Here is a 25,234-nt window from a genome sequence, read left to right as displayed (position 1 = left end):
AGTCAATCAAGAATACCCTATGATTATCTAATACATACAAGTTCAAGGGTTAGTCATATGTTCGATTTGGACAATTTTTACTAATTTTTGTTTTACCCGTGGAGTTGCAAATTCAATCCGTGTTCAGCCTTTCACCTTAGCTCTAATATCAATGAAAGAAAAATTAGTGGATAATAATCAAGGTTAAGAATAGAAAAAAAATTATAAAATTAAAGAACTGAAAGAAAAATTGTTCAATTTATCAGGTAGGCTCATATTGCAGCTACTCCTTCGTCAACTCTAAGTCGTCCTACAAAATGACCAATGAAGTGTCGATTGTGGTCATGGTTGTCACGGCGTCGCCATGGCGACGCCACGGCGTTCTGGCGCTCTTCGGGGAGCGCCAAGCGTCACCGCCCCGCCTTGTGACATAAGGCGGTCTGGCGACGTCGCGGCGTGTGGCCCTAAACCCAAAATCAAGTCATAACCTGATTCTACCCTTAAACCTACCTGAACCGGATTGAACCGGTCTGAATGTAAAGACCTTGTCAAAAAAAATTTGTTTTGTTGCGCCACTGTTGTATTGCGAATCTCCCCCTCCGCTCCAGTCCGCCGAAGCCGCTCCAGTCCACCGACGCCGCACCAGTCGCCGAAGCCGCTCCAGTCCGCTATTCCTCATTTTCTGGGTTAGTGGAATCTTAATTTTGATTTCTTAGTGGAATCTCGATTTTGATCTTTCACACACAGACTTGATTGCAATCGCTGGATATGCTTTTTTTTTTTATATTATTATTCTATTATTAGTTTTTTAATATATATATTATATTACTATTATTAGCTAGTGTTTTAATAATATTTATTTAATTATTTATATATTTTTTATTTTTAATATAATAATATTTTATTTTTTTTATTTTGCAACATATTTTCTATAATTTTTCATTTTATAAAACAATTTTTTTTATTTATTTTGTATTATTTTGACATATTGATATATAAATATTTATAGGATGAAATTTGCTATGGCCGAAAGTGAAGCGTCAACAATAGATCCATCCAAATATCCCAAAAGAAAAGCTAAGTCAAATGATCCGGGTTGGAAATACGCTTTTTGGCCGGACTTGGGAAATAGAGATTTGGTAGAATGTTCCCTTTGCCATAAGCAAGTACGATCGGGAATAAAGCGATTGAAACAACACTTGCTTGGAAATTCTGGAGATGTAGAGAAGTGTTAAAAAACTACCGAAGAAATTCGGAATGAGATGCGGGAGTTCCTAAAGAAAAAGACAATAGGAAAGCAGCCCAGTCGTAGTTGTGTTAAATTCGATGACGACGACGACATTGACAAATGTGAATGTTCAAGGAGCAGGGCAAGGGGTATCGCACGACTCAGTTTCTTACCGTAGCTCGGGCACTTTGAGCAAGAGGAAGCGTTCGCAATCTGTTCTAAATTTTTCATCGATGCCGTCACACGGTGGAAAAGAAAGCAAGTCGGTTGCCTCAATGCTTAGAAAATCCCCAGAGGAAGTCATTGAGGAAAGACATAGCAAAACGAGTAGTGGAAGTCAAAGAACATTGGAAGCGTGTACAAGGAGCAAGGAGGAGATCGAAAGATTTCATTGACATATTTCCTATTTTTTTTAATGAAAATGGCATACCATTCAATGGCAAAGTCTCGAAGTCTTGAGATAATGATTGAGTCAGCGGGGCAGATGGGACCGGGTGTAAAAGGTCCAAGTTATCATGAATTAGGAGTTCCTCTTTTGGAGAAAACGGTAAAAAATACACAAACATTGAAGGAAAAACATGTTATTGCTTGGAAGCAATACGGATGTTCACTTATGGCCGACGGGTGGACAGATAAAAGAGGGCGGGATTTGATTAATTTCCTCATCAATAGCCCAGAAGATACATTTTTTTTTAAGTCGATTGATGCATCAAGTCAAGCTCAAGTTGCATCACTATTGGCGGATTTACTTCAGGAGAAAATTGAAGAAATTGGAAAAGAATACGTAGTTCAAGTAGTAATAGACAATAGTGCTAATTTCAAGGCAGCGGGTAAAATATTGGAGTAGCGCATACCCACTTTATATTGGACTCCTTGTGCAGCTCATTGCCTTGATCTTATGTTGGAAGATATCGGAAAATTGTCTGTTTTCCGGGCAAAGATTTACAATGCAAGAAGAGTTACTACTTATATCTATAAGCACGCGAGGTTCCTTAATGCGATGTAAGACCTGGGCCTACCCGGTTTGCTACTTCATTTTTGACTTTGCAGAGCTTATATAAGCATAGGGATGCTTTGAGGAGCTTATTTTTGAGCGAATATTGGACTACATCGAAATTGACTAATACAAATGCCGGGAGATTAGTAGCAAACATGGTATTGTCTTCTCCTTTTTGGACTGGTGTGGAGTATTGTATAAAAGCATCGCATCCACTTCTAATTATTTTGAGGATCGTTGACAAGGATGAGAAGCCAACGATGCCGGAGCTTGCAGTACCGATGAATGAAGCTAAAAGGAAAATCAAATGAGATTTTAAGAAAAAGCCAAATTTGTTGAAAGAAGTAATGCATATTATCGATTGTCGGTGGGAGGATCAAATAGAAGTCGAGTTGTATGGAGCTGCATTATGTGTTAATCCTTTCAAGTACTTTGATCTCAAGGTGAGTGATAATGCATATGCTCGTAAGGCACGAGCTATGTTTAATGATGTTTTTGAAAAAATGGTCACTAATGATGAATTACAAACAAAGATTTGTGATCAAATCGATGATTATGATAATATGCGGGGAAGCTTCGGAAAACAATTGGCTATTAAGCAACAAAAGGCAAAAAAAGTCCTCGTAAGTGCTTAATTTTTATAATTTCTATTTTATTTATTTATTTTTTCATTTTTCTTTAAAGATCGAACTAAATATATTTTTTTAATGTTTTACAATTTTAGTTGATTGGTGGAATGCTTTTGGAGGCCTTCATTTCGAGTTTCAATCACTTGCCTTCCGTATAATTAGTCTTTGTTGTTTGTCCTCCGGGTGTGAACGCAATTGAAGCTCATTTGAATTTGTAAGTATTTAATTACTTATATAAATAATATATTAAGCATTATTGCTATTGTAGTCATATATTAGCATATTATAATTTATTTTTTTTAGATTCACACGAAAAAACGAAATAGATTGAAGCATAAGAGATTGAACGATTTAGTTTTTGTTCAATACAATCGAAAAATTGCGAATAGATTTCAAAAGAGGCACAAGGAAAGAAAGAGCTTCACTCCTTTGGTGTTGGAGGAATTTGAATGGGATAATGAGCGAGTTCTCAACACCAATGATTAGTTCATTCAGGAGAGAATCTTACATGGAGTCATGTGGATAAAACTATGGGTGCATCGTCCAATTTTGAACACCGCAATATTCCTAAAAGGGGAAATATCAGAGATACATCAGGTTCATCAATACAATTATACTCTAGACGTTCTAAGAAAACGTCAACTTCGGCATTGATTGAACAAGAATTAGACGATGAAGATGTATTATTAAATGATGACATTGATGATGATTTTGAAGATGTTCTTAGTGGTAGTGGTGAACTTGAGCTCTTTGATCGTTGAAATTTAAGATGATTAAATTGATGATTTAGAGATTCATTGATAGTATTTTATTTTGTTTGATGATTGAAATAATATTTTTTATGATATTATATATTTTTTTTATGATCTAAGGCATATGATATTTATAATTATATATATCTATTCAATTTTATACATAGTACACGGCATTCGCCATTTTGTCGCCATGGCGGGCACCACGTCGCCATGACGGTACCCTAAACCCTAGCACCGCGCCGCAAAAAGGCACCGTGACAACCATGATTGTGGTGGTTCATAGCACGCAGTAACCCAAGAACCCTAGAATGATTCCCGCACATGCAGCAGAATAGGAAAGAACGAATTTGAAGTCGACTGAGAAGATTAGGCATAAGCAGTATGTTCGTTGCTTACACCAAAGAAATATCGAACTGCTGTGTTTTCTCCCAAAACCCCAAAACTATATATATATATATATATATATAGAGGGAACTAGATGGATAGATCCCAAAATAGAAGGAAACAATCTCACCTTATCAAAGATGAACTCGATCAGTGTAAAAAAAATAAGAATAAACACCAAGAATGATGGAACAAATTTAAGGGTGATTCAAATCACAACCCGAATAAAGGGATAGAGAGGAATCGATTATGATTTAAGAAGAAAATAAAAATCAAACAAACCGAGCCGAGTTGGTGCAGGTTCGGGTCGGACAGGGTTGACTCAGGTCGGATCTGGGTCGAGGCTGAAACACAATAACAATGAAAAAAACAATGTTATAATGTAAACAGAATATCTGAAATAATGCTGTACTAGCATACTAATACTTTTGGTGAAAATTATTTGATTGCAAAAACAACTCGAGTCATCCACTTTAGGATATATTATACTCACTCAAAAATCAATAATTTAATACAAAATACCACTCTCGCGCCAATTCTCTATTAGATTACAATCACCGCCGTACCCAAATCTATTTTCTTAGAGAAATTGCAGTCCTTATTCACGAAAAAAGCCTATATTTTGTGATGAGTCTAAGTCGTCTATTTATATTAATTGTGACCCAACAAAAATTCATACAATGGCTTACAGTAATTAGAAAGGAAGCTTTAGTAATTTATATATATATATATATATATATAATGCTTTTAGTAAAAAATTCAAGACAGACAGAAAAAGTAAAAACTTGAGAGGCCCCTCGACTGCGAAGCCTTCTATGTAAGCCATTACACATTTACTTTTTTAAGAACTTCAATAAAAACCCCTCAATTTCATCCACAAAGCTATCTATATGAAAGCTATTTTGATTGCTCCGACTTGTCATAATTTCAACTAGCATACATTTGCATAGTTTAAGTACACTTACCCTCCCTGGTGGTCCACATGGCTCCGAAATCACTTCCGATCTAACTGCAATTAGGTCACCACTTCCAGCGGATTGCGGCTGCAGTTTCTCCTCTGTAGAGACGCCCAGAAGACTCACTTGTTGCGAAGTCCGCGCCATCTCTTGAACTTGATTCCTACGAAAAGTATGTATACATACATACATACATATATATATATATGTGCTTGTTTTTCCTTTCCTTTTGTCATATATATTTATGACACCTATACAAATGTTACTACAACAGCAGACAACACACTATAACAAGAAGCAAAATAGTACTGACTAAATCGCACATAATGACAAACAACACTTGCTATAATGACAGACAATACACTATCTATATTAATATAATACAATTACAGCACATGATACGATTAATTTCAACACAAAAAATATATTTATACAATGGACCGACAAATATGAATTGTGTTAAATAAAAGCATCTACTGTCAACCTATTTTCAATGTGCTGGCTGAATCAAATTAGCTCCTCGATCATATCACCATAACCATCCCATGTATATAGATACAAGTGTGTGTGTGCAAATTTAAATACCTGTAAATTTGAAATGATATAATTTGCAGAGATCAACAGCTGAAATGGAAAATGGGCAATGAGACCAAAGCACAACTTATTACGTTAACAAGGGAACTAAACCTGGAGACAAAATACAGGAACCTGCTAGTGTTGTTAAATATCATCAAATTTAGAGGTTTCTGAGAATCCAAAGATGCCGGAATACAGCTGATGGCAGGCTCATGTTTGTAGAACAAGGCACCAAAAATGATTGTAGATGAAGAAACATAAAAGGATATATATATATATATATATCAATCAGCTGATGATCATCTTGTTTAAGAATTGAGCTTGGTCGGGAAAATACTCCAAAAGCTCGTCCTTCGTTACCCACACATAATCTTGGCATTTTCCCACATTAAACTCATCAGCAGCAATCACTTGAGATTTAAATACGAACCTCTAAATCATGAAATTTAAGAATCAGAAATAACCACAAGAAAAGGGTGCTCTTTTGGGATACGAAACAAATAAAAACACTAAGCTTACCTTAAAAGATGATGAATCAGCTTGCTCTGTTTCTGGAGGGAGTACAATCATGTGCCCCATCGGAGCATTTCCAACAAAATATGTATGGGAAAGATCACCGATCACAGATTTTAAAGCAGATTCTGCACACTGCAGAAAATATATCCAAGGCCAATGGCATAGACATTTTAGTCAACATCTGTATGAGAAACCCGAGGATGGAAAATGTAGGTAAACTAGTAAGTTCGTAGTGTAATAACCTTGCGCAGCGTCTGCTCAGACTCGTAAACCTTCTCAGGAAAGTGCCAAACAGGATTTCCACTAGAACCATAGGCAGTTCCATATAGGAGAAGGTAGAGTCTCCGGTCTAGTGCTCTTTGCAATGACCTAAAAGAGAATATGTTGATTTTTGTCACCAGACAGTCGATGATATAGATGGATAGAGGTTGTCATCACAACCAAAAAAAAAAAACACAGAAAGAAGAAAGGTTAAGCTACGCCACCAATATGCATCCAGGCCTAATTCCTACAACAAATTTTTTTTTTTAAATTGGGCATAATCAGGTGGAAACATTACAATACAATGATGCAAAGTGATTAATTTCCTCAACTGAATCAATGAAGAAAGGTCATATACGTTGGCATGTTTGAGCAAGAGGCAACAGAGGATATATGATGAGAAATGGAGGCAAATCATACAAACACGAGCACATGGAGAGTCACCTTGATCAAATTTACAACAGCAAGGATGATACATTGAAGTAATAAAGGTTCATTTCCAAAATGAGAACCATATAAACAAATATTAATACGAATGTGAAAAGGTAGGTAAATGTATGCCACAACAGTAAGTACCTTCTATCATTTTTCTTATCAGCTTCAGTAATTCGCGAAGCTGGTGTGAAGTCAATTTGATAATCTCCTTTTCCCCTGAATCATCCATCATAGTTAATTAATATTTAGGAAATCAGAAAAATCAAATTTATGCAAATTCCTAATTAAGTGGTCGAAAGATTAAACAATCACCTACTTCACAATTGATACAAAAAAAAACAAAATATGGACCGTAACTTTCTTCAGATACATATGTTATTTAACTACCAGTTGATTTTTTTATATGCTTAAAATGAAAGAAACGTGCACAAGTCGTATACATGATTCGTCAAAACACCTACTCATTCAAAAATTGTTTATCTATGAGATGGATCTGCTGCACTTGGTGACATCAAATTTCAAAAATGGAAGTTGATGATTGAGGGAAAATGATAAAAATGGTAAAAAGAATTGGGAAAATGATAAAATGGTAAAAAGAATTGGAAAAATGAAATGGAGCAGGCACCTTGCATCAGCTTTTTTCAAAAACGATTCCGGGTACTCGCGCCGATATTGTTGTCTCCATCGGAACCTAAAATCATATCATAAGACACACTCCTCAGCCTGCCTCATTACATAACAAACTCTGCAAAATTACAATCACTCACCCGTGTAGTGTAGTGTATCCTACCAATCCAGAACATACAAAAATATATATAGATATAGATATACACACGAACAACTGATGAAGTGAAGTGCTACTGTTTCTTTTCATGATAGGATAGTTCCCAATTCGACGCCTCAAATTCAAACAACCTAATCTCATTTTCCCCCTTCATTTTTCAACAATTTATTTTTCTACATTCATTCATAAACAATGAGAAACAAAACTACATTGAATAGGCAAATGAATAGCTGATCCATTAACAATTAAACGATCGAAATGCAAAAAAAAATAATAATAATATAATAAAAGCTTACGAAAACTCCTGAAAAGCATAAACAACAGGATCGATTTTAGGAACAACAACTGGAAGCCTCTCGAAGAGAACGGAAGCAATTATCTTCTCATTTCCGCCGCTCTTCGTCGGTGCTGATGTAGAAAATCGGGCCAGAAAAGCCCGTCCCAACCTCGAATACGATGTCGTCGTTCTGCGCATTATAAAACCCTAATCGTAATTGACCAGTCGTTACCAACCTCCAATACGATGTCGTCGTTCATTCAGTGTGGACGGTGACGGTGAAGAAGAGGAGGGAAGACAGAAAGAAAGAAACCAAAGAGTGAGGAAAGAAGGGAAACGAGGAGGAGAAAATGAGAAGTAGAAGGAAGAAGGAAGAATCGATGATGTCTGTCGCGGCGGCTGCCGGTGTAGCGTGTAGTGTTGTAGGTTTTTAGGGTAATTTTTTTTAAAAAAAAAACATAAATTAATTTTAATTTAAATAGTATTTGTTTATTTGCTTAGATAATATTTAAAAATTTATATTTCCTCCGTCACGACACAAATTATTCATTTTATTATTTTTGTCTATCTCTTCTAAAGTATTTTTTATTATTTTTAATAAAAGTAATTATACATCAATATCAAAATACAGTTGACTTTTACTTGAATTATAAACATATTATTACACTTACCATTACATTTTAAGTAAAATCAGATGGCAAAAATGTCAAAAACCTCTTAAACGCTCACACTGACTAATAAAATACTATTATTTTTTAATTTACTATAAAACATCAAATGATCTATTTGGACCGAGACGACGGTAGAAATACATAATATAAAAATCATGAATATATTAATTTTTTTTAAAAAAAATATTGTCTAATGTTTTTTATACAAAAATATACTCATATATTTATAAAAAATTATTTCATTCGTCGGCCTAAGAATCGTATCTACCTTTGTGTATCTAATATTAAAAATATTTTTATATATGTATAATTTTTTGTACAAATGTCATTATATTAATATTTTAATATACTAATAAAAATATTTTTATAATTTTTCTTTTAATTTATACTATATTTTGAAATAATAATTAATATTCAAATATCAATATATAAAAAATAAATGAGACACTTGCAACCTATAGTAATAACATTAGTATTACAAAAAGCACTAGAAATTAGTAGAAACATAAAAATAAAACTTGTTGGAAAGCTTGTTTTAGATGAACAATTTCAATTTAAAATTATATTGTAATCTATTTTGAATTTAAATAAAATTTAATTTTCTTTCCGTCTTAGTAGAGATAGTTTTTATTAAAATAGAACATATTTTTATTAAAAAGAAAAAAGAAAAGAAAACTAATATTCTGAAAATAACAAAATCACACTGGGGTATAATTTAAAATTTGAATGATTATCGATTAAAGGGTATAGGTTGATATTATGCTTTTATTTATTTATTTTTTTAATTTTAACTATTTATCTACTTTTAAAATATATATATATAATTTATTTGTGATCTTGTATTTCATCGGATAATTTTTATGTTTTATAAATTAATTTATATTAATTAAGTATAAATATATTTGTTCACGGTAAAAGTTTAACAATAAAAAGTAAAATTTGAAAATATATTTCGAATTTGAGTGAAGAGTGTCTGAGATTACAGATCCCTAGATAGACGGTACATAATATTGTTAAAGAAAAGAAAAAAGAAAGCAGAAAATGATAACTGGAAAACTAAAAATGATAATAACCAATGAGAATTTCTCTGAAATTGATGTCCATTGAAGATGTCCATCATTTCTCACTGGGACTGATTATATACGTATCAAACTAAACCGTCCGAAACCGCTTTCTTGTTGGTTACCCTTGAACCGTCCAAAAAAACCGCTTTCACATCGGTAATCATAAACAAATTGCTTCCACGTCGATAGTCGTAAAAAACCGTTTCCTCATCGATTACCGATCTGAACTGTCTGAAACCGCTTCCTTGTCGGTTACTAATCTGATCTGTCAAAAACTGTTTCTACGTCGATTACAAATTCGAACTATCAAAAACTGCTTCCACATCGGTTTTGAACCGTCCAAAACTGCTTCCACGTTGGTTCTAAACCGTCCAAAAACTGCTTCCTCGACGGTTACCTTTGTAACAAACCGCCTCAAGGCCCAAACTCGGATGAAAATTGTTCGTAGGGCCAACCGTTAATCGGCCTGGCCTGAACACTCAGACCAAATGTATCAGGTCCTTTGTAACAAACAAACTCTTGATCCAGAGTTTGTTTGTTGAGATTATTAACGGATTTTGCACTTTTTAAGCGTTGTTTTGCTGCCAGAAAAGCTAAGGCATACACCACAAGCGACAGTCACCTCCGCTCGCAAGCGACGGTTAAATCACCTAGAAAAGACTAAGGCAAGAGAGACAAGCGGTAGCTTCCACCGCTCGCAAGCGACAGTCTCTCCCGCTCGCAAGCGACGGCCCAAACACCCACCGCTGCAGAATGACAGCAAATATTGACTAAGAGTCCCTACTGCAGTGGTACAACCATTCCATCACCAGCCAGCATAAGCAAGCCTAGCTGCGCTGATGCCCTTCAGCCCTCCGGCAAGCGATGAAGATCTGAGCCCTTACAATCCTATGCAAGCGAAGCGAGCACCCTAGGAGTTATGGTCAGCAACTGCTTCAACAGAATAACTGTCATCAACCGCCTAACTGCCTAGCGGTTGAAACTGTCTTGTAACTGCTTGCAACAGTTCCTTTTCACCAACTATAAATAGGGCTAGATATCTGTATGTAGATATACTTCGATTGGAGTATAATAACAATTAACTTCTTGCGCATTCTAGTTGTCTTCCTGTTCTTCGGGAGCTCCAACCTTGTAAGACAAGAAGAATTTACTTAATTTGAAAATCAGGGTTGGAGCTCCCCTGGCCAAGACTTTACCGCTTACTTAATGTAGCTCCCGAAGACTTCCTTTTCACCTTAATGTAGGATCAGCAATTTTGCTTCGCACTCCCATTGTTGTCGCCAATTTGTTGATGGTAAAAGTTCAAAAATAAAAAGTAAAATTCAAAAAGATATATCGAACTTGAGTGAAGAGTGTCTGAAATCACGGATCCCCAGATAGATAGTACATAATATTGCTAAAGAAAAGAAAAAAAAAAACTCAAAAGAATAACTGGAAAACTAAAAATGATGATCCTCAATGAGAATTTCTCTAAAGTTGATGTTGATTGAAGATGTCCATCATTTCTCATTGGGATTGCTTATATACGTATCAAACTAAACCGTCCGAAACCATTTTTTTTTGGTTACCCTTGAACCGTCCAAAAAACCGATTCCACATCGGTAATCCTATAAAAACTGCTTCCACGTTGATAACGGTAAAAAACCACTTCCTCGTCTGTTACCAATCTGAACCGTCCGAAACCTCTTCCTTGTCAGTTACCGATCTGAACCGTCAAAAAACTTCTTCCACGTCGGTTACAATTTCGAACTGTAAAAAAGCTTATTCCACGTTGGTTTTGAACCGTTCAAAAAAACTACTTCGACGTTAATTCTGAACCGTCCAAAAACTGTTTCCTCATCGATTACCTTTGTAATCAACCGCCCAAGGCCTAAACTCGAATGAAAACTATCCGTAGGGCCAACCATTGATTGGCCTGGCCAAACACCCATCCGACTGAATGTATCAGGCCCACCACTGGATTGCCACTGGCCCCATCAATTTATCCTCCATGGACCCAAACCTAAATCTTTCATTTTTTTTTTGTGCTCAAACATATTATTTTTTTCAATCTTTGTCATACTATCCACAATTGAGTTGTCTATGAGATGTATTGTTAATTAAATATTTTAAAGTTGTTATTGTCAATATGTTGGCAACCTCTTCGTGCTGTCAGGCAGAGAGAGTTTGAAATTTATTTTTTCTTTCATGATTTTGAGGTGTTTCAATTAATTTTAAACGGTTGTAGATTTTTCTAATTAATATATAATTTTCATGAAATTTATTTTATTTATAGGTTTTTAAGTTACTTTTCCAACGCTGAAAACGATGAGTCAATTCCAATCCAAACAAAAGAGTTATAGCCAAACCAATAGTAAAAAATCGGTTGTATATTCAAATGTGTTTTTAAAAAACGTCCAGGGTGACGAGCGGGCATTTTACCAGAGGTTTCTAATTTACCCTTGTGCGATTCCTGTTGAAGCGTATACTCTGGGGTGGGTGCAAGGCGGACGATTTTAAAGCACACTCCCCATTCATTAAATAGAGAAGATTACCAAGAGTTCGTGATCCACTGCCGAACTTATTCCAATTCAATGAGCATTCTCAATATTATACCTTGAAGAGGACTCGAACGATTTTAACTCGACTTTTAAATATAAAATCGCATTTTTTTTACTTATATTTAACCTTTATTTCATTTCCCAAACACTTCAGGGAAACCTAGCTGCCACTCATTCTCTCTCACTCAACTTTAAATTCTGACAAATTCCTTGATTTTTGAAATTCCATGACGCTGATGACGAGTGACAGCCGAAATTTCAGCGTCTGGCAGCAAGGTTCTTCTGGCGACGAACACATTATGTTCTCCGGTGACTGGCCGGAGATGATCTCTTCCAGTAGAGGCGGCGGGCAACATCACCGACAATAGCAATGGACTCCGACGGACAACGCCGAATAGCGACATTGATGTCGACCCCGATTTCCTCCTCAGGCGAATCATCCGGAGATGACAACCAGCAACACTGATCTCCTTCTCGGAACTCATCCGGACATCAAACTCCCGATGGACACCCATCAGCAAACTTCGGTGACGAATAGCTTTGAAATTCCTCCGATTTTGAACTATCGATTCTTTCTCCAATCTTTCTTCCATCTTTCAACACTGGTGAAAGGATGATGAACTAAGGCTCAGATCATGTGCGATAATGGCCCGAGAACCACGCCTCAAGGTGGACGTCAGCTCGACACTCTAAACCTCAATACCCACCGGAATCGGCAATCGAAAAGACTTCTTACTCACTGGAAAAACTCATCGGAACTCACCAAAAAACCTCTCCCTCTCCCTCACTCTCTGTAGGTTTCCCTCCCGGTTTATCTCTCTAGGAAAACCGATTCTCACGCAAACTCACCTCTTTATCTAATTAAACTACCCCAAAACTAATAACCAACTAATGGGCTTAGGGTTGAAGGATTAATAGGTTTAGACTTGGGCTAAAAGGATTGGCCGATCCGGTGGGCCGGCTAAGGAGTGAGCCAACTAATTATTTATTATTGAGGGACTTGTTGGGTTAGGCATCGAACGGCCAAAATTCCCAACAACTATTATGATTAACAATTTTATAATTTGGCATAGACCTACGATGAGTTGGTTGCTGTGTATTGAGAAGAAGATCGAGAAAAATATTACTTTGTTTGATAATTGAGATAACTACTTTCATACACTCATGTATATTTGCTAGGATGTGTTGCGCCACTGTCACAGCGCCCACCTCCATTGCGCAGCCGTGCAAACTCGGCCTTAACTGCAAGTTTGCTCGCCTAGTTTATTATTTTTGAGCATGTCGCCATTCTTGCCTATATTGTTTTTTTAAAGTATAAATTAGTTCGTTTTTATTTTTTCTAGTCTTTTTAATTTTTATTCATATTCTACTTCAGATTTTATTTTTATTTTAATTTTTTTTTAATATTCCAGTGTATAATGGAAGAACACAGAATATCTGGCGAATCCCCTATTAAGCCACTTGAATCCAGTGAGGAGGTTGAGGAAGTCAATAATAATCAAGCAGCACAAGTTGCACTCAAACAAAAACAGAAAGTTAAACAACGGACAACACAAACTACGTCAAAAATATATAAACCCATTGGATTAGGTAATCCCGTCAAACGCCAAAGGAAATTACTTCTATTGTATGGTATTTTTTTGATATTGTTGATAAACCTGATGATCAAGGGCATATGATGGCTAAATGCAAAAAATGTGGTAGTAAATATGTTGCTGAAAGTACCTATGGAACCGGTAATCTGCTTTGGCATATAAAGATTTGTAAAAAATATTTTGTTAGAGATATTGGGCAATTACTCTTGAAATCTAATGCTTCAAGTTCAGTAGATTCTGAAGGGTTTAAGTTTCAACCTAAGGTCTTCCGTGAATTACTTGCGATAGCTATTGCTAGGTACAATCTCCCTCTTCAATTTGTTGAGTACGAAGGTGTTCGAAATTGTTTCACTTATTTGTGCCCTGAAACTAAGATCATTTCAAGAAATACCATAAAAGCTGACATACTAAAGATGTATGCAAAAGAAAAATAAAAACTTTCTGATGTGTTGCAACAAGCTCCCGGTAGAATAGCATTTACTTCTGATTGTTGGACTTCTATTACTACTGATAGCTATATTTCATTAACTGCTCACTTTTGTTGATGTTGATTGGTGTTTGAGAAAAAAAATCTTGGCTTTCACTCTTATGCCTCCCCATACCGGTGCTGCTTTAGCTGAAAAGGTATGCAATCTATTGAAAGAATGACGCATTGAAAAGAAAATTGTGTCTATTACCTTGGACAATGCTTCTTTTAATGATTCTTTAGTGGATGGGTTAAAGTTTGATTTGGATTTATTATCTGATGGTGAGCATTTCCATGTTCGTTGTTGTGCGCACATATTAAATTTGATTGTACATGATGGATTGAAAGATGTAGATGAAGCTGTTGTTAAAGTAAAGGAAAATGTCAAATATTGCAAAGGATCTCAAGGTAGAAAACAAAAGTCTTTTCATTGTATGCAACATGTTGGACTTGAATATATTAGAGGTCTAAGGCAAGATGTTCCTACACGTTGGAACTCCACTTATAAGATGTTAGATAGTGTGTTGTATTACAGGAAAGCCTTTATACATTTGCAAAAGACTGATGCAAATTTTGTTCATTGTCCAAGTGTGGATGAATGGATGAGGATTGAAAAAAATTGCAAGTTTTTAAAAGTTTTTCATGAAGTTACTTGTATTTTTTCGGGTTCTAAGTATCCAACAACTAACTTGTACTTTCCTAACATTGTAAAGGTGAGACTACTTTTGAATGAGGAGATGAAAAGTAAAGATACATTTATGAAGAATATGTCTATGAAAATGTTTGGAAAGTTTGAGAAGTATTGGGCTCAGTTTAGTACTATTATGGGCATTGCTGTTATTTTTTACCCTCGGTATAAATATCAAGTTATTGATTGGGCATTTAAGAAGATCTTTGAGGTGGATTATGAAATTGAGTTGGAGTTGTTCAAAGATAAACTTTTCAGATTGTTAAATGAATATTCATCTTCAACTTCTTCAACTAGTGATATTCAAAATGCTCATGGGTCTCATTCTCATATGTCGGATGAACAAGTTGTTGATGATGGTTTTATGAAGGTAATTCTATCATTTATTTTTATACTTATCTATTTTAAATTTATATTATAGCTCATGTTTATAAAATATATTTTTAATTTTTGTTGCATGCAGGATTTTGATTCTTTTTATAGCGAGGAATTCACTTATTGTGGTAAATCAGAGATGAAAAAATATTTGAAAGAGCCAAGATTAGCCCGCACAAGTGACATAAATGTTCTGGAATATTGAAAAACTTGTCAAATGACTTATCCAATCCTTGCTCGGATGGCTAGAGGCATTTTGGCTATCCCAATCTCCATTGTGGCTTCGGAATTAGCTTTTAGTATTGGTGGGAGGGTACTTGATGCCTATAGAAGTTCATTAAACCCATCTACAGTGGAATCACTTATTTGTCTTAGGGATTGGCTATTTGAACAAGGTAACTATTATAGATATAATTTATATAACTAAGTAATTTTGTATTCATTTTTATTGATATATTAACATTTATTAATTGTTGGATAGCATCATTTGAACCTGATATAGAAGAATTGTGTGGAGAAGTACTTAAAATGAAAGTGGAAAAATTCTATTGATGATGATGATGTTTTAGATATTTCGGATGGTAGAAGCAAAGTTTCTAAAATTTAGCATTCAAGGTTAGTGAGTTAAGTATATTCATTCTTCTAATTTGTATCTTGTATTGATTATTGTTAGCCATAATTCAATAAAATATATATTTGTTACTTTCAATCATCGTTAATATATATTTCTTATCTTACATTACAGGAGATTGACATGTTTTGGGAATAATTTAAATTGGTGTTTCCACGATTACACATGTAATGTGGTTCTATTGTTTGAATTGAGCTACAGTAGCAATTTTGCATTATCGTTGGTGTTTTGTTGAAATATGACATAATATTTATGTTTTTAATATTTATTGAATTGTGGAGCATTTGTCATTGTTTGAGTTTGACATACTTTGGGAAGAATTTCAGTTGATGTTTCCACATATTACACATATGTTGTGGATTCTATTGTCTGAATTAAACTTCGGTATCAATTTTGCATTGTTGTTGGTGTTTTGTTGAATTATGGTATAATATTTATGTTTCTAATGTTTATTGAATTTTGGATCATTTGTATGTTTATTAAATTGTGGAACATTTGTCGATGTTCATTTCTATCTTATTCAATTATCTTTAATTATTATTTAATTTGTATTATTTTAATTTTAGAATTTTTTTTAATAGGTAAGCATTTAGATTTTGTGTTAAATGGGTTAACAGGTCATTTTCGGATCGTGTCGAGTCACCTGACTCATTTAAAAAATTATTAAATGGGTTAGTAGGTCATTTCGGGTCGTGTCGGGTTTTACGGAATCGGGTTCGTGGCATGTGGTCTGATCCATTTACATAAGCGGGTCGATTTCGGGTTGGCCTAATCAACCCGTTTAACAAATCAACCCGACCCGAACCCGACCCGACCCGACCATTGCCACCTCTAGATATATTGAATGACTATCAATGAATTGATCATGTTAGGTGGTTTGTGTTAGGTGGATCGAACGACTATCATTTGATCGATCGTGTTAGGTAAATCAAACTATTATCAATGAATCTATCGTGTTAGGAGGATCGTGGTAAATGAAACTTATTAGACTATAAATAAATAGTTTTGTTTTACATCTTATACACCATATTGGTGTAAAATACTTATAAATAATTTTTTTTAAATGAAATACATATAAATTATTATAAATAAATTGTAATTTATAAATAAATTGTAAAAAGAAGTACAGGGAAACATAAATAACAAATTCTTGTTGGTTCAATATTTAATTATTTTTTATTCATTTATAGGCCCATATAAGCGTCGTAGCGGCGGCCTTTTAAAAAGTAAGGCCCAAATTATAAAAATGTCTAAATAAAATGGGTTTTTAGAAATTTATCATTTGGGCCGGTAGTTTTTATTAATTATTACTTTCCCGTTCCGCCTGTTATGTGCATATTGCCGTTTTCTGTCCATCTCACATATCATGTCATTTTTTTTTTAATGATTGCGTATCTTAATCTATTTTAATTTTTTTTAATTTATTTTTTTTTAATTTTAATTAAACTAATTAATTATCTTAATTTTAATCTATAATAATTTATCTAAATTAATTATTTTCACTAATATATTCTTAATTATAAATTAATTCGTATGCCTAAGTACGGGAGTATATTATTACAGGTCGTTCGAGGGTTTAGGAAGGGAGGAGATGGGAGGAGAGGGGAGGAAAATTGATGAAATTTTAAAAATTTTTGTGTTTGGTTCAAATTTTCTGAAAGGGGAGGGGAAGAGAAGGGAGGAGAGGGGATTTAATTTGTTTAGATTTTTATTCCCCTCCAATTTGGGAATTTTATTAAACAATTTTTGCCTATTATATTCTTTTTAACATTTTATTAAATTTTTATAACATTTTTAAATTTTAATATTTATTTATTTTATTTTAAATTATACGAATAAATATTAATGTATATTGTGCATATATCTAAATTATATTATATATTTTAAAATATTTTAAATTAAAATTTCCATTAAATTTAGTTGTAATATTTTCAAAAAATAATATATAATATTTTTTTCTTAATTTCTTTTTAAAATTAATTTAGTTTTAAATAGTTGAATTTAATTATAATAATTGATTTTATCAAATAAACATATTTTAAAAAATTAATATAATTTTTATAATTGATTTAGTTTGTATAAATTTTACCATATATATTGTTATAGTTGTATGTAAAATTATTATTTTTCTTTATTTTGATTTTAAAAAATACCTACGTTATTTAAAACAAATCACATTAATTTAATTCAAATGTATTTTAAAATATTTTTAAATAAATTTAATCGAATTTATTTTATAATTAAGTATATATTTTAATTATTTCTGTTACTATTTATAAGTAAATTATGGTTTATCTATATTGGTAATGTTAATAAATATCTCATGTATGATTAAGTAATGTGGAATTGAAAATCAGCTCAGATATATTATTTTCTTATGAATAATTCAGACCAACTTCGAACGATTATTGAATGTCTACCGAAACACGCAGATCGGTCATTATGTATATGATGTTTGATTTTCTTTATAATATAATTTTTATTTTATTATATTACACAAAAAAAATTTATATCATACTTTAAGAATAAATTAATTAAATTTTATTAAATACTTTAATTTTTTTTATTTATATAATATAGGGGCTAAAATTATTTTATTTTCCATTTTAGCCCCTCCTTGACCAAATACAAAAATATTATTTTTCCTTACCCTACACCTCCCCTTCCCCCCTTCCCCTCTTTTAAAATTCCTCCCGAGCTCCCCCTCCCCTCCTCCCCTCATTTTGAACCAAACATATCCTACATTTTCTCAGTGTTTATTCTGTCAAAATTTCTCTCATTCTCGGCCTTCGGCACCAGCGGCGGCGACGCACTGTCGATCACGGTGTTCCGGTGAGTTCTCTACGCATTCCATTTAATTCGCGCATCTCGGCCTCGAAGCTCGCCACCGGCCGCCCTTCCCACCTCGCAGTCGCGCGCGCACAATACTATCGGTGTTTCTGTGTATGCATTTCTTTTGCTCTTTCTCTCAATTTTTTTGTTATGCTGGTGTCGATTTGGGTATCGATTTTTTGTCTCTGTCATTTTTTGTTTTCTTTATTTATGTGTTTTGTGACTTCTTCATTAATTTGTTGTATTTGATATAGAATGGGAGTGTGGCGACTGATTGAGTTTTGAGTGTTGTAGTGCTGTGCATAAAAAATTCAGATTTTATATTAACAAATTTCGGTTTTACGGGTATATGCGGGCGGGTTCGGTCCTGAAAAAAATCGATATAAATGGTATATACTGGTAATATAGTATGAGTCAATATTTTCACAGTAACGAACCATCCCTAGGTGCGCAAGAGAGATTTTGGATTGAGAGAGGTTTTGATAAGGTTTATACCGATTTTAAGATCTGGATTGTTAAGAAACCGAGATAGACTTCGGTTATTGGCGTGAATGTGGATTTCCGTTTCGTATTTTTGTTGGAGAAATTGCTCGGAAAGAGCTTCATTTTGTGTCTGATGAATTACGGCCTGAATTATGTTAATGTTTCTTACTTTGTCTAACAATCTTTTTTTGGGAAGAGATGTTTCTGAGAAGAGCATTTGAAAGGACTCTGTTAGCGGCCGCCAAATCGGAGGCTTCAGCTGCTCCGGCAGCAGCTGCAGCTTCTTCTACAGCTCTGCGGAATCCACTTGAGGAGTTCTTTGAGGCTGATAGAAATCCAGAGAACAAGAAGCGTGTGATATATGGTACTTTGGTTGATTTGGGGCTATTTTGTGCTATTATTGGTTCTTTTGCATGTGCTGCTTGTTTTTTACTGTTGACTTAGTGTTTTTGTCATTTTTCTTAATTCTATAAGTTATGTATAGGAAGTTCGATTGTTGTAAACAGCTTATATTTTAAGATTTTGAGAAATGCATTCGATGTTTTCTTAGCAAAGCTTTTTTGCTTTACAGAATAGGTTTGTCATTTGCATTCATCTTTAGTAATTGAGTTCTCTGCAATTTCAATGTAGAGTTGATCAGAGTTCGATTGCTGCAACTATATGTAATAGAGTTGTATGAACAATGTTATCATTTTAGTTAAAAGATGTAAAATTTCAATCCAGGATTCTGCTAATTATCAGAAAGTTTGCTGTATGTCCTAAGTTGGACTGTTTTTGGGGTCGCCCATACAGTTTTGGGCCGAGATTATTCTGACTCCTTGAAATACTTGTACTTTCTATGAAATTGAGGCTAAAAACACTAGTGAAAAAAAACTTGGTTTGGCCATCCCTAGACGTAGGTTCACCAAATTATCGTCTTTTGTATATGCATTTTTCATCTTGATTTTTCTAAATTCCGTTATATGTTTAAATAAATTACACATGAAGAATGTTGTCCTTGATATGCTGTGGAATTTCTTATCGAAAAGTCAAGACTTAGTCAATTTGTTTCATCTTTTCAAGAAATCTATAACTGATGGACGACTTCAAATATTACTCAGGTAGGAGTTGGAAGGCTTCGGAACTACGCCTCAAATCTTGGGATGACCTTCACAAGCTGTGGTATGTTCTGCTAAAGGAGAAGAACATGTTGATGACTCAGCGTCAGATGCTGCAGGCTCAAAACCTTCGGTTTCCTAACCCCGAACGACTTCCAAAGGTATCTTTTGTATTCCGATAACTTTGTTTCACATGCCTTTTGATGAAGAAATAGATTTCATTCACATCCACATGGGGGCGAATTTCTTATAATGACTCGTGGTTTGGAAAATCTGTATTATTCTATCATGATTTAGAAACTCTACTAAACTTCCTTGTATTTTATGAAACATTCAACAGAATCCTTTGGAAATTACATAACTCTCTTGTGTTTTCGATAATATTGCATAGATCTATGCAATATTTTCGAGAACACGAGGGATCATGAGGAAGAATAGTGTAAACTTTTTAAACCACAAGTGATTTATAAACAATTTTGCCGCCACATGGGAATAGATTACTCTCGTGAATAGTTTTTGTGCTCTTGGTTGATGTAGAATGTGATGGTTTAACTCTCATAGCATCTTCGTTTCAAAGACCCCTCTAATTATCTATTCACTAGAGCATATACAAATTTAATCGGAACTATAATATTATTAGTTATTTTGGCATCAATCCTGCAGTTTATGCTTAGTTCAGATTGAATTCAATTTGAATTCCATATTTTTTTTATTTATGAATTTTGCTTTGAGCTTGAGATGCACGTATATGCAAAAGATTGATGGATAGTCAACTGTTACCGTGAATTTGATTACAGTCCCTCATTTTCATCAAAAGATGTTGTACAACTTAGATTGAAATTCGATGTAAATTGTGGGACTAGAATTATAAGCCATGAACTTATGCAATTAGAATTCAAATGAGCCCTCAACCATAGGCCAAAAATGTAGGTGTATACTATAGTATTTTGGATTTTGAAAATTTTTATGAGACTATGTGTTTAATGTAATATTTTAAATAGATATAGGTGTAGGACGTGTTGCTTGGCAAAATGAAAATTGAAACTCAACGGTAGATTGAAGAGTACGGGATCAGAAATGCTAATACAAGTAAAACACGACTATATTGCTATAGTTAATGGTTTTTACGATGCTATAAATGACATCTACCGATATGTTACCTTCATTGTTTACGAGGGATTTCAAATGTGTTGCCTTTTTTTAAATGTAACGATTATTTCTTATTAAAGATAGAAAAATGTTCTCTTTCTCCGTAGGAAGCAAACTCAATGCAACATGCTCTTAGTGAACTCAATTTCATATTATGTTATAAGTATTCGTAGCTGGACATTCCATGTTCGATCAAATGAACTTTAGTTGCTTTGGGGGACAGATAATAAAAAAGGAAACGACTATTAAGCTGACAGATAAACACTTCATTGCACTCATCCTTTCGATATATAACTCATTTGTGCCTTTGGTCTACCATTTCTCGTCTATCTTGTTTTGTTGCGCACACACAATCCGTAACTAATGACTTCCATGTAATGATCTCTTTCCGGGACTCATTTTGACTTTTACAGGTGCGAAAGTCAATGTGTCGGATAAAACATGTGCTCACCGAGAGAGCCATTGAAGAAGCCGATCCTAGGAGGTCTGTAGAAATGAGAAGGATGATCAATGCCTTGTAAGTCCCTCCTTTCAGTTCACTGTGTCTCCTCTTCGTCGTCGGCCTCGTCGGAAAATTTAAATTTTTAAAATTTTAGATATTGAGAATTTACTCACTTTGTTCAGATTTCTTCATTCATGCTGTGATGAATTTTATCTGAAATTATCATTGAGCATTTGCAGCTGCTAGTATTAGTAAACTCGAGGTACAACCATGGTAGCACGGGGTACAACCTGGGCTCCTTTTTCTTTACATATTGGGCTTGGGCCTGATTATTTTGGGCCGAAATAAATCGTATGGGTCTGTTTGATTGTGTTTTAGGCGTTTTGAATATAAATTTTTTAAATATAATATTTAGTGGAATAAAAATTAAATTTTTTAAAATGTAATTAATATTAGAATTTTTTTTACCATAGAATACGGTTAGGCCCACAAGAGGAATTGTAATAACTATAAAATCAAAATTGTAAAAAAGAGAAATAACCCGTTTATGTTGTGACATTATTATATAATTAATAAAAAAGAAATATTAATTATTTTTATATGTAATTATTCTTTAATATATTGTGTAAATAAACATATATAGGTGTGGCGAGGTGATGGTGAGTATTGATGGGATATGTAATAAAACAATCCACATCTATTATACAACAATCCAATCCAAGCTGTCAAGGGTCGACATTCTATTATTTGTTTATTAAAAAATGTTTACCATATTTTTGTATAATTTAATTAATAATAAATTCTTTTATTATTTATTAACCAATATTTGTATTTACAGTTATATTTAAAATATAAAAAAACTTAAATTGTGTTTGCTTTAGTTTTTTGTTTTCTTTTTTTTTTTTTTAATATTTTTCCTATTTATACATATTTTCTAAAAAATATCAAATTAAATTATTAATATTTTTAAATTATGTTAAAAATAAATTTTATATTCCATATATCAAATATTTTTTATATTACATTAAATAATTATTTCAATTCAAATTATTTATTTATTTATTTAATACTCCAAATCCAACTCAAACACCTACACACAAACACACCCTTAAGTTGTGTTTTAAAATATTCATGAACTTTTTTGGAGTTTTTATTATTAGTTATTATAAAATGTTATTAAAATATTTATTTTTATTATCGTTTAAATATTTCATGAGTAAAAACTAGGAATTTTTATTGAAATGGTATTGAAAATTTTAAAAAGTAAATGTTTTTTTAGATGCTTCAATGTATTTTCAAAGTTTTATACAATAGTTATACATTTTTATATTGTGTAATTATAAAATTATTAAAAATAGAAAATATGATTAAAATGTGTAATATTTTTTCAAAAAGAAAAGTGACATAAGAAGTGACACGAACGAAAATAGAAAATATGACATTATATGTGAGACGGTGATTATATTTTTATATGAATAATAAGAATTGCATATTACAATTTTGAAAAGAAAATAAAAAATAAAATAAAAAATAAAATAAAATAAAAATAGAATAGTGATCTATATATATTGTGAATAAAAATATTCCTTTATTTGTTTTGGCATATGGATAAATTCATTTTTTTATGCTGCTGCCTTTCATGCCGACAATCTATTTAAAATAATTATGTTGCTCATTTTTCTCTTCTTTCAAGTCCATACACCGGACAAAAAGGAAGTTTTTGGGATAATCAAAACGTGTCAGATTTCTTGAGACACATCCCAACCCGTTCCGGTGCAAAGGGAAGTTATTGAAGGATTATTTAAACTATTTTTCAGAAGTTGTGTACACAACCAGGATAGACAAAAAATTTGGTCATGTGTAAGTTTTAAGAGTGTATTTTTTAGAGAGAAAATATTGTTTGAAGCTATCACCTCTGTTCATTTCTATCTTCATATTTTGAATGTGTATTTGACATTGTATTCTGCCGGAGATGTTGTCGGATATCAGAGTTATTGTAGTTCTGACCAGAGGAGATAACCAAGATCTGAGTAGCCTTATTACGTGGTCGTTGTTAGTACGCCCGTGGAGGTATTTTTCAAGATAATCATCATAGTAGAATATGTTGGAGGAGTTTGTGGTTGTTTTAGTTCTGTAATCACGGTTGATCATAATAGAACTTCTCATCGATTGAGATCTTCCAAATGTAGGTTGATTTAATTATAACCGAACTGAGTTAGCAAATATATTGTCTTATTTATTGCTTTGGAGTTCTGCATTCGTTACATTGACAAGATTCAGGGAGTTGGTTCTTTGTTGGTAGTCGAAGGAGTTTTGGTTAAGTCTTATTTTTCAACATCTATATAACATTATTTTGTATATTTGCGCTACACATACTTATCTTCAATGTTTGGATATTTCTATATATTGTTAAAATATATATTTGAAAAATATTATAATTATAGTATGATCAAAATGGCGACAACGACGTGATGACAATATGAAATTGTAATATTTAGTTGAGATCGATAAATTAATATATAAAAAAAATATTTTAAATGTACTAAAAAATAGTTTGACTTTGACAATCATATTGTAATAAGAAATTAAAATTTTATATTTCAATTATAAAAAATCTCAAGTAGTTAAAAAAATGATGTACAAATGGATTAAATTATATAGCACAATAACTCGTATCTCATTTTAGTTTATGTTTCAACTCATGTCATGCATGCACATATGCGAAAGACTTACCATAATCAGCTGAATATATTTCTTATGCCTTGTTTAAGAAATCATCGCTAGACTACTCACTATGTCTTCTTTAGTTAGTTTGCTCATAACAACCAACAAATTTTGATACAGTTTGAGTAATTTTTTGCCAGCGGTTTTTACACTAATTTGAACTTCTTCGCGGGCTTGTATCCAATTTGTTTTCCATGTGGTATTCAAATATTCTCTCTCAAAACGCAGAATATTTTTTTTAATCAGTGTTTGTAATAACATCATTGCTTGTGTTAAGCCATGCATTAACAAGTAGTAGAACTTCTTAATGACTTTTTTTTTTTTTATATATATATCTCTTTGGTTGGAGTAATGATTTGCACATTATCAGCTTGTGTGAAAAATTCAAGAATATCTTCTGTATGTGTAGTTTGCATTGAACCAAATGGTAAAGGAAATGGTAAAATTCCAAATGTTTGAAAGTTCGGCGGGTAAAAATTTGGTAAAATAGAAATTTGGGAGTGTTTGGTAACTGAAAGTACGATTTTTTGTTTAATGACTTTTGTGAAGATTCTTGATTTTCTAGCATATTCATAAAACTTTTAGACATAAGTGTTCTTTTGTGGGTTTTAACACAGATTTTTACTATTCAGATTTTTTTTTCCCTAAAAAAAATCACATCAAATAATTTTTTTATATATATATTATACTACAAATTTAT

The 25,234-nt window shown here is 33.0% G+C and overlaps 3 protein-coding genes across 4 annotated transcripts; 2 read left to right on the top strand and 1 right to left on the bottom strand.

Moving 5' to 3' along the window:
- The first annotated feature begins 1,628 nt into the window (after window positions 1-1,628).
- On the top strand, window positions 1,629-2,515 carry LOC127254394 (uncharacterized). The gene is made up of 3 exons (XM_051279486.1): window positions 1,629-2,037; window positions 2,089-2,165; window positions 2,258-2,515. The coding sequence occupies exons 1-3, from the start codon at window positions 1,629-1,631 to the stop codon at window positions 2,513-2,515; spliced, it is 744 nt and encodes a 247-aa protein (XP_051135443.1).
- A 3,059-nt stretch (window positions 2,516-5,574) lies between these two features.
- Window positions 5,575-8,189, bottom strand: LOC127255009 (uncharacterized). The gene is made up of 6 exons (XM_051280412.1): window positions 7,797-8,189; window positions 7,342-7,407; window positions 6,858-6,932; window positions 6,263-6,389; window positions 6,024-6,152; window positions 5,575-5,936 (listed from the first exon to the last, which is right to left on the bottom strand). The coding sequence occupies exons 1-6, from the start codon at window positions 7,973-7,975 to the stop codon at window positions 5,793-5,795; spliced, it is 720 nt and encodes a 239-aa protein (XP_051136369.1). The 5' UTR covers window positions 7,976-8,189; the 3' UTR covers window positions 5,575-5,792.
- Window positions 8,190-18,502: 10,313 nt separating this feature from the next.
- LOC127254657 (uncharacterized) lies at window positions 18,503-22,176 on the top strand. 2 transcript variants are annotated; one of them, XM_051279885.1, is made up of 4 exons: window positions 18,503-18,750; window positions 19,319-19,486; window positions 20,223-20,380; window positions 21,782-22,176. In XM_051279885.1, the coding sequence occupies exons 2-4, from the start codon at window positions 19,321-19,323 to the stop codon at window positions 21,887-21,889; spliced, it is 432 nt and encodes a 143-aa protein (XP_051135842.1). In that variant the 5' UTR covers window positions 18,503-18,750; window positions 19,319-19,320; the 3' UTR covers window positions 21,890-22,176. The 2 variants fall into 2 exon arrangements, with proteins under 2 accessions (XP_051135842.1, XP_051135843.1); XM_051279886.1 differs by having other exon boundaries at window positions 18,504-18,639.
- The last annotated feature ends 3,058 nt before the right edge of the window (window positions 22,177-25,234 follow it).

Source organism: Andrographis paniculata, unplaced genomic scaffold, assembly GCF_009805555.1.
Source record: "Andrographis paniculata isolate CXL003 unplaced genomic scaffold, ASM980555v1 Contig52END, whole genome shotgun sequence".
NCBI lineage: Eukaryota > Viridiplantae > Streptophyta > Magnoliopsida > Lamiales > Acanthaceae > Andrographis > Andrographis paniculata.
This window is presented reverse-complemented; position numbering and strand designations above follow the sequence as displayed.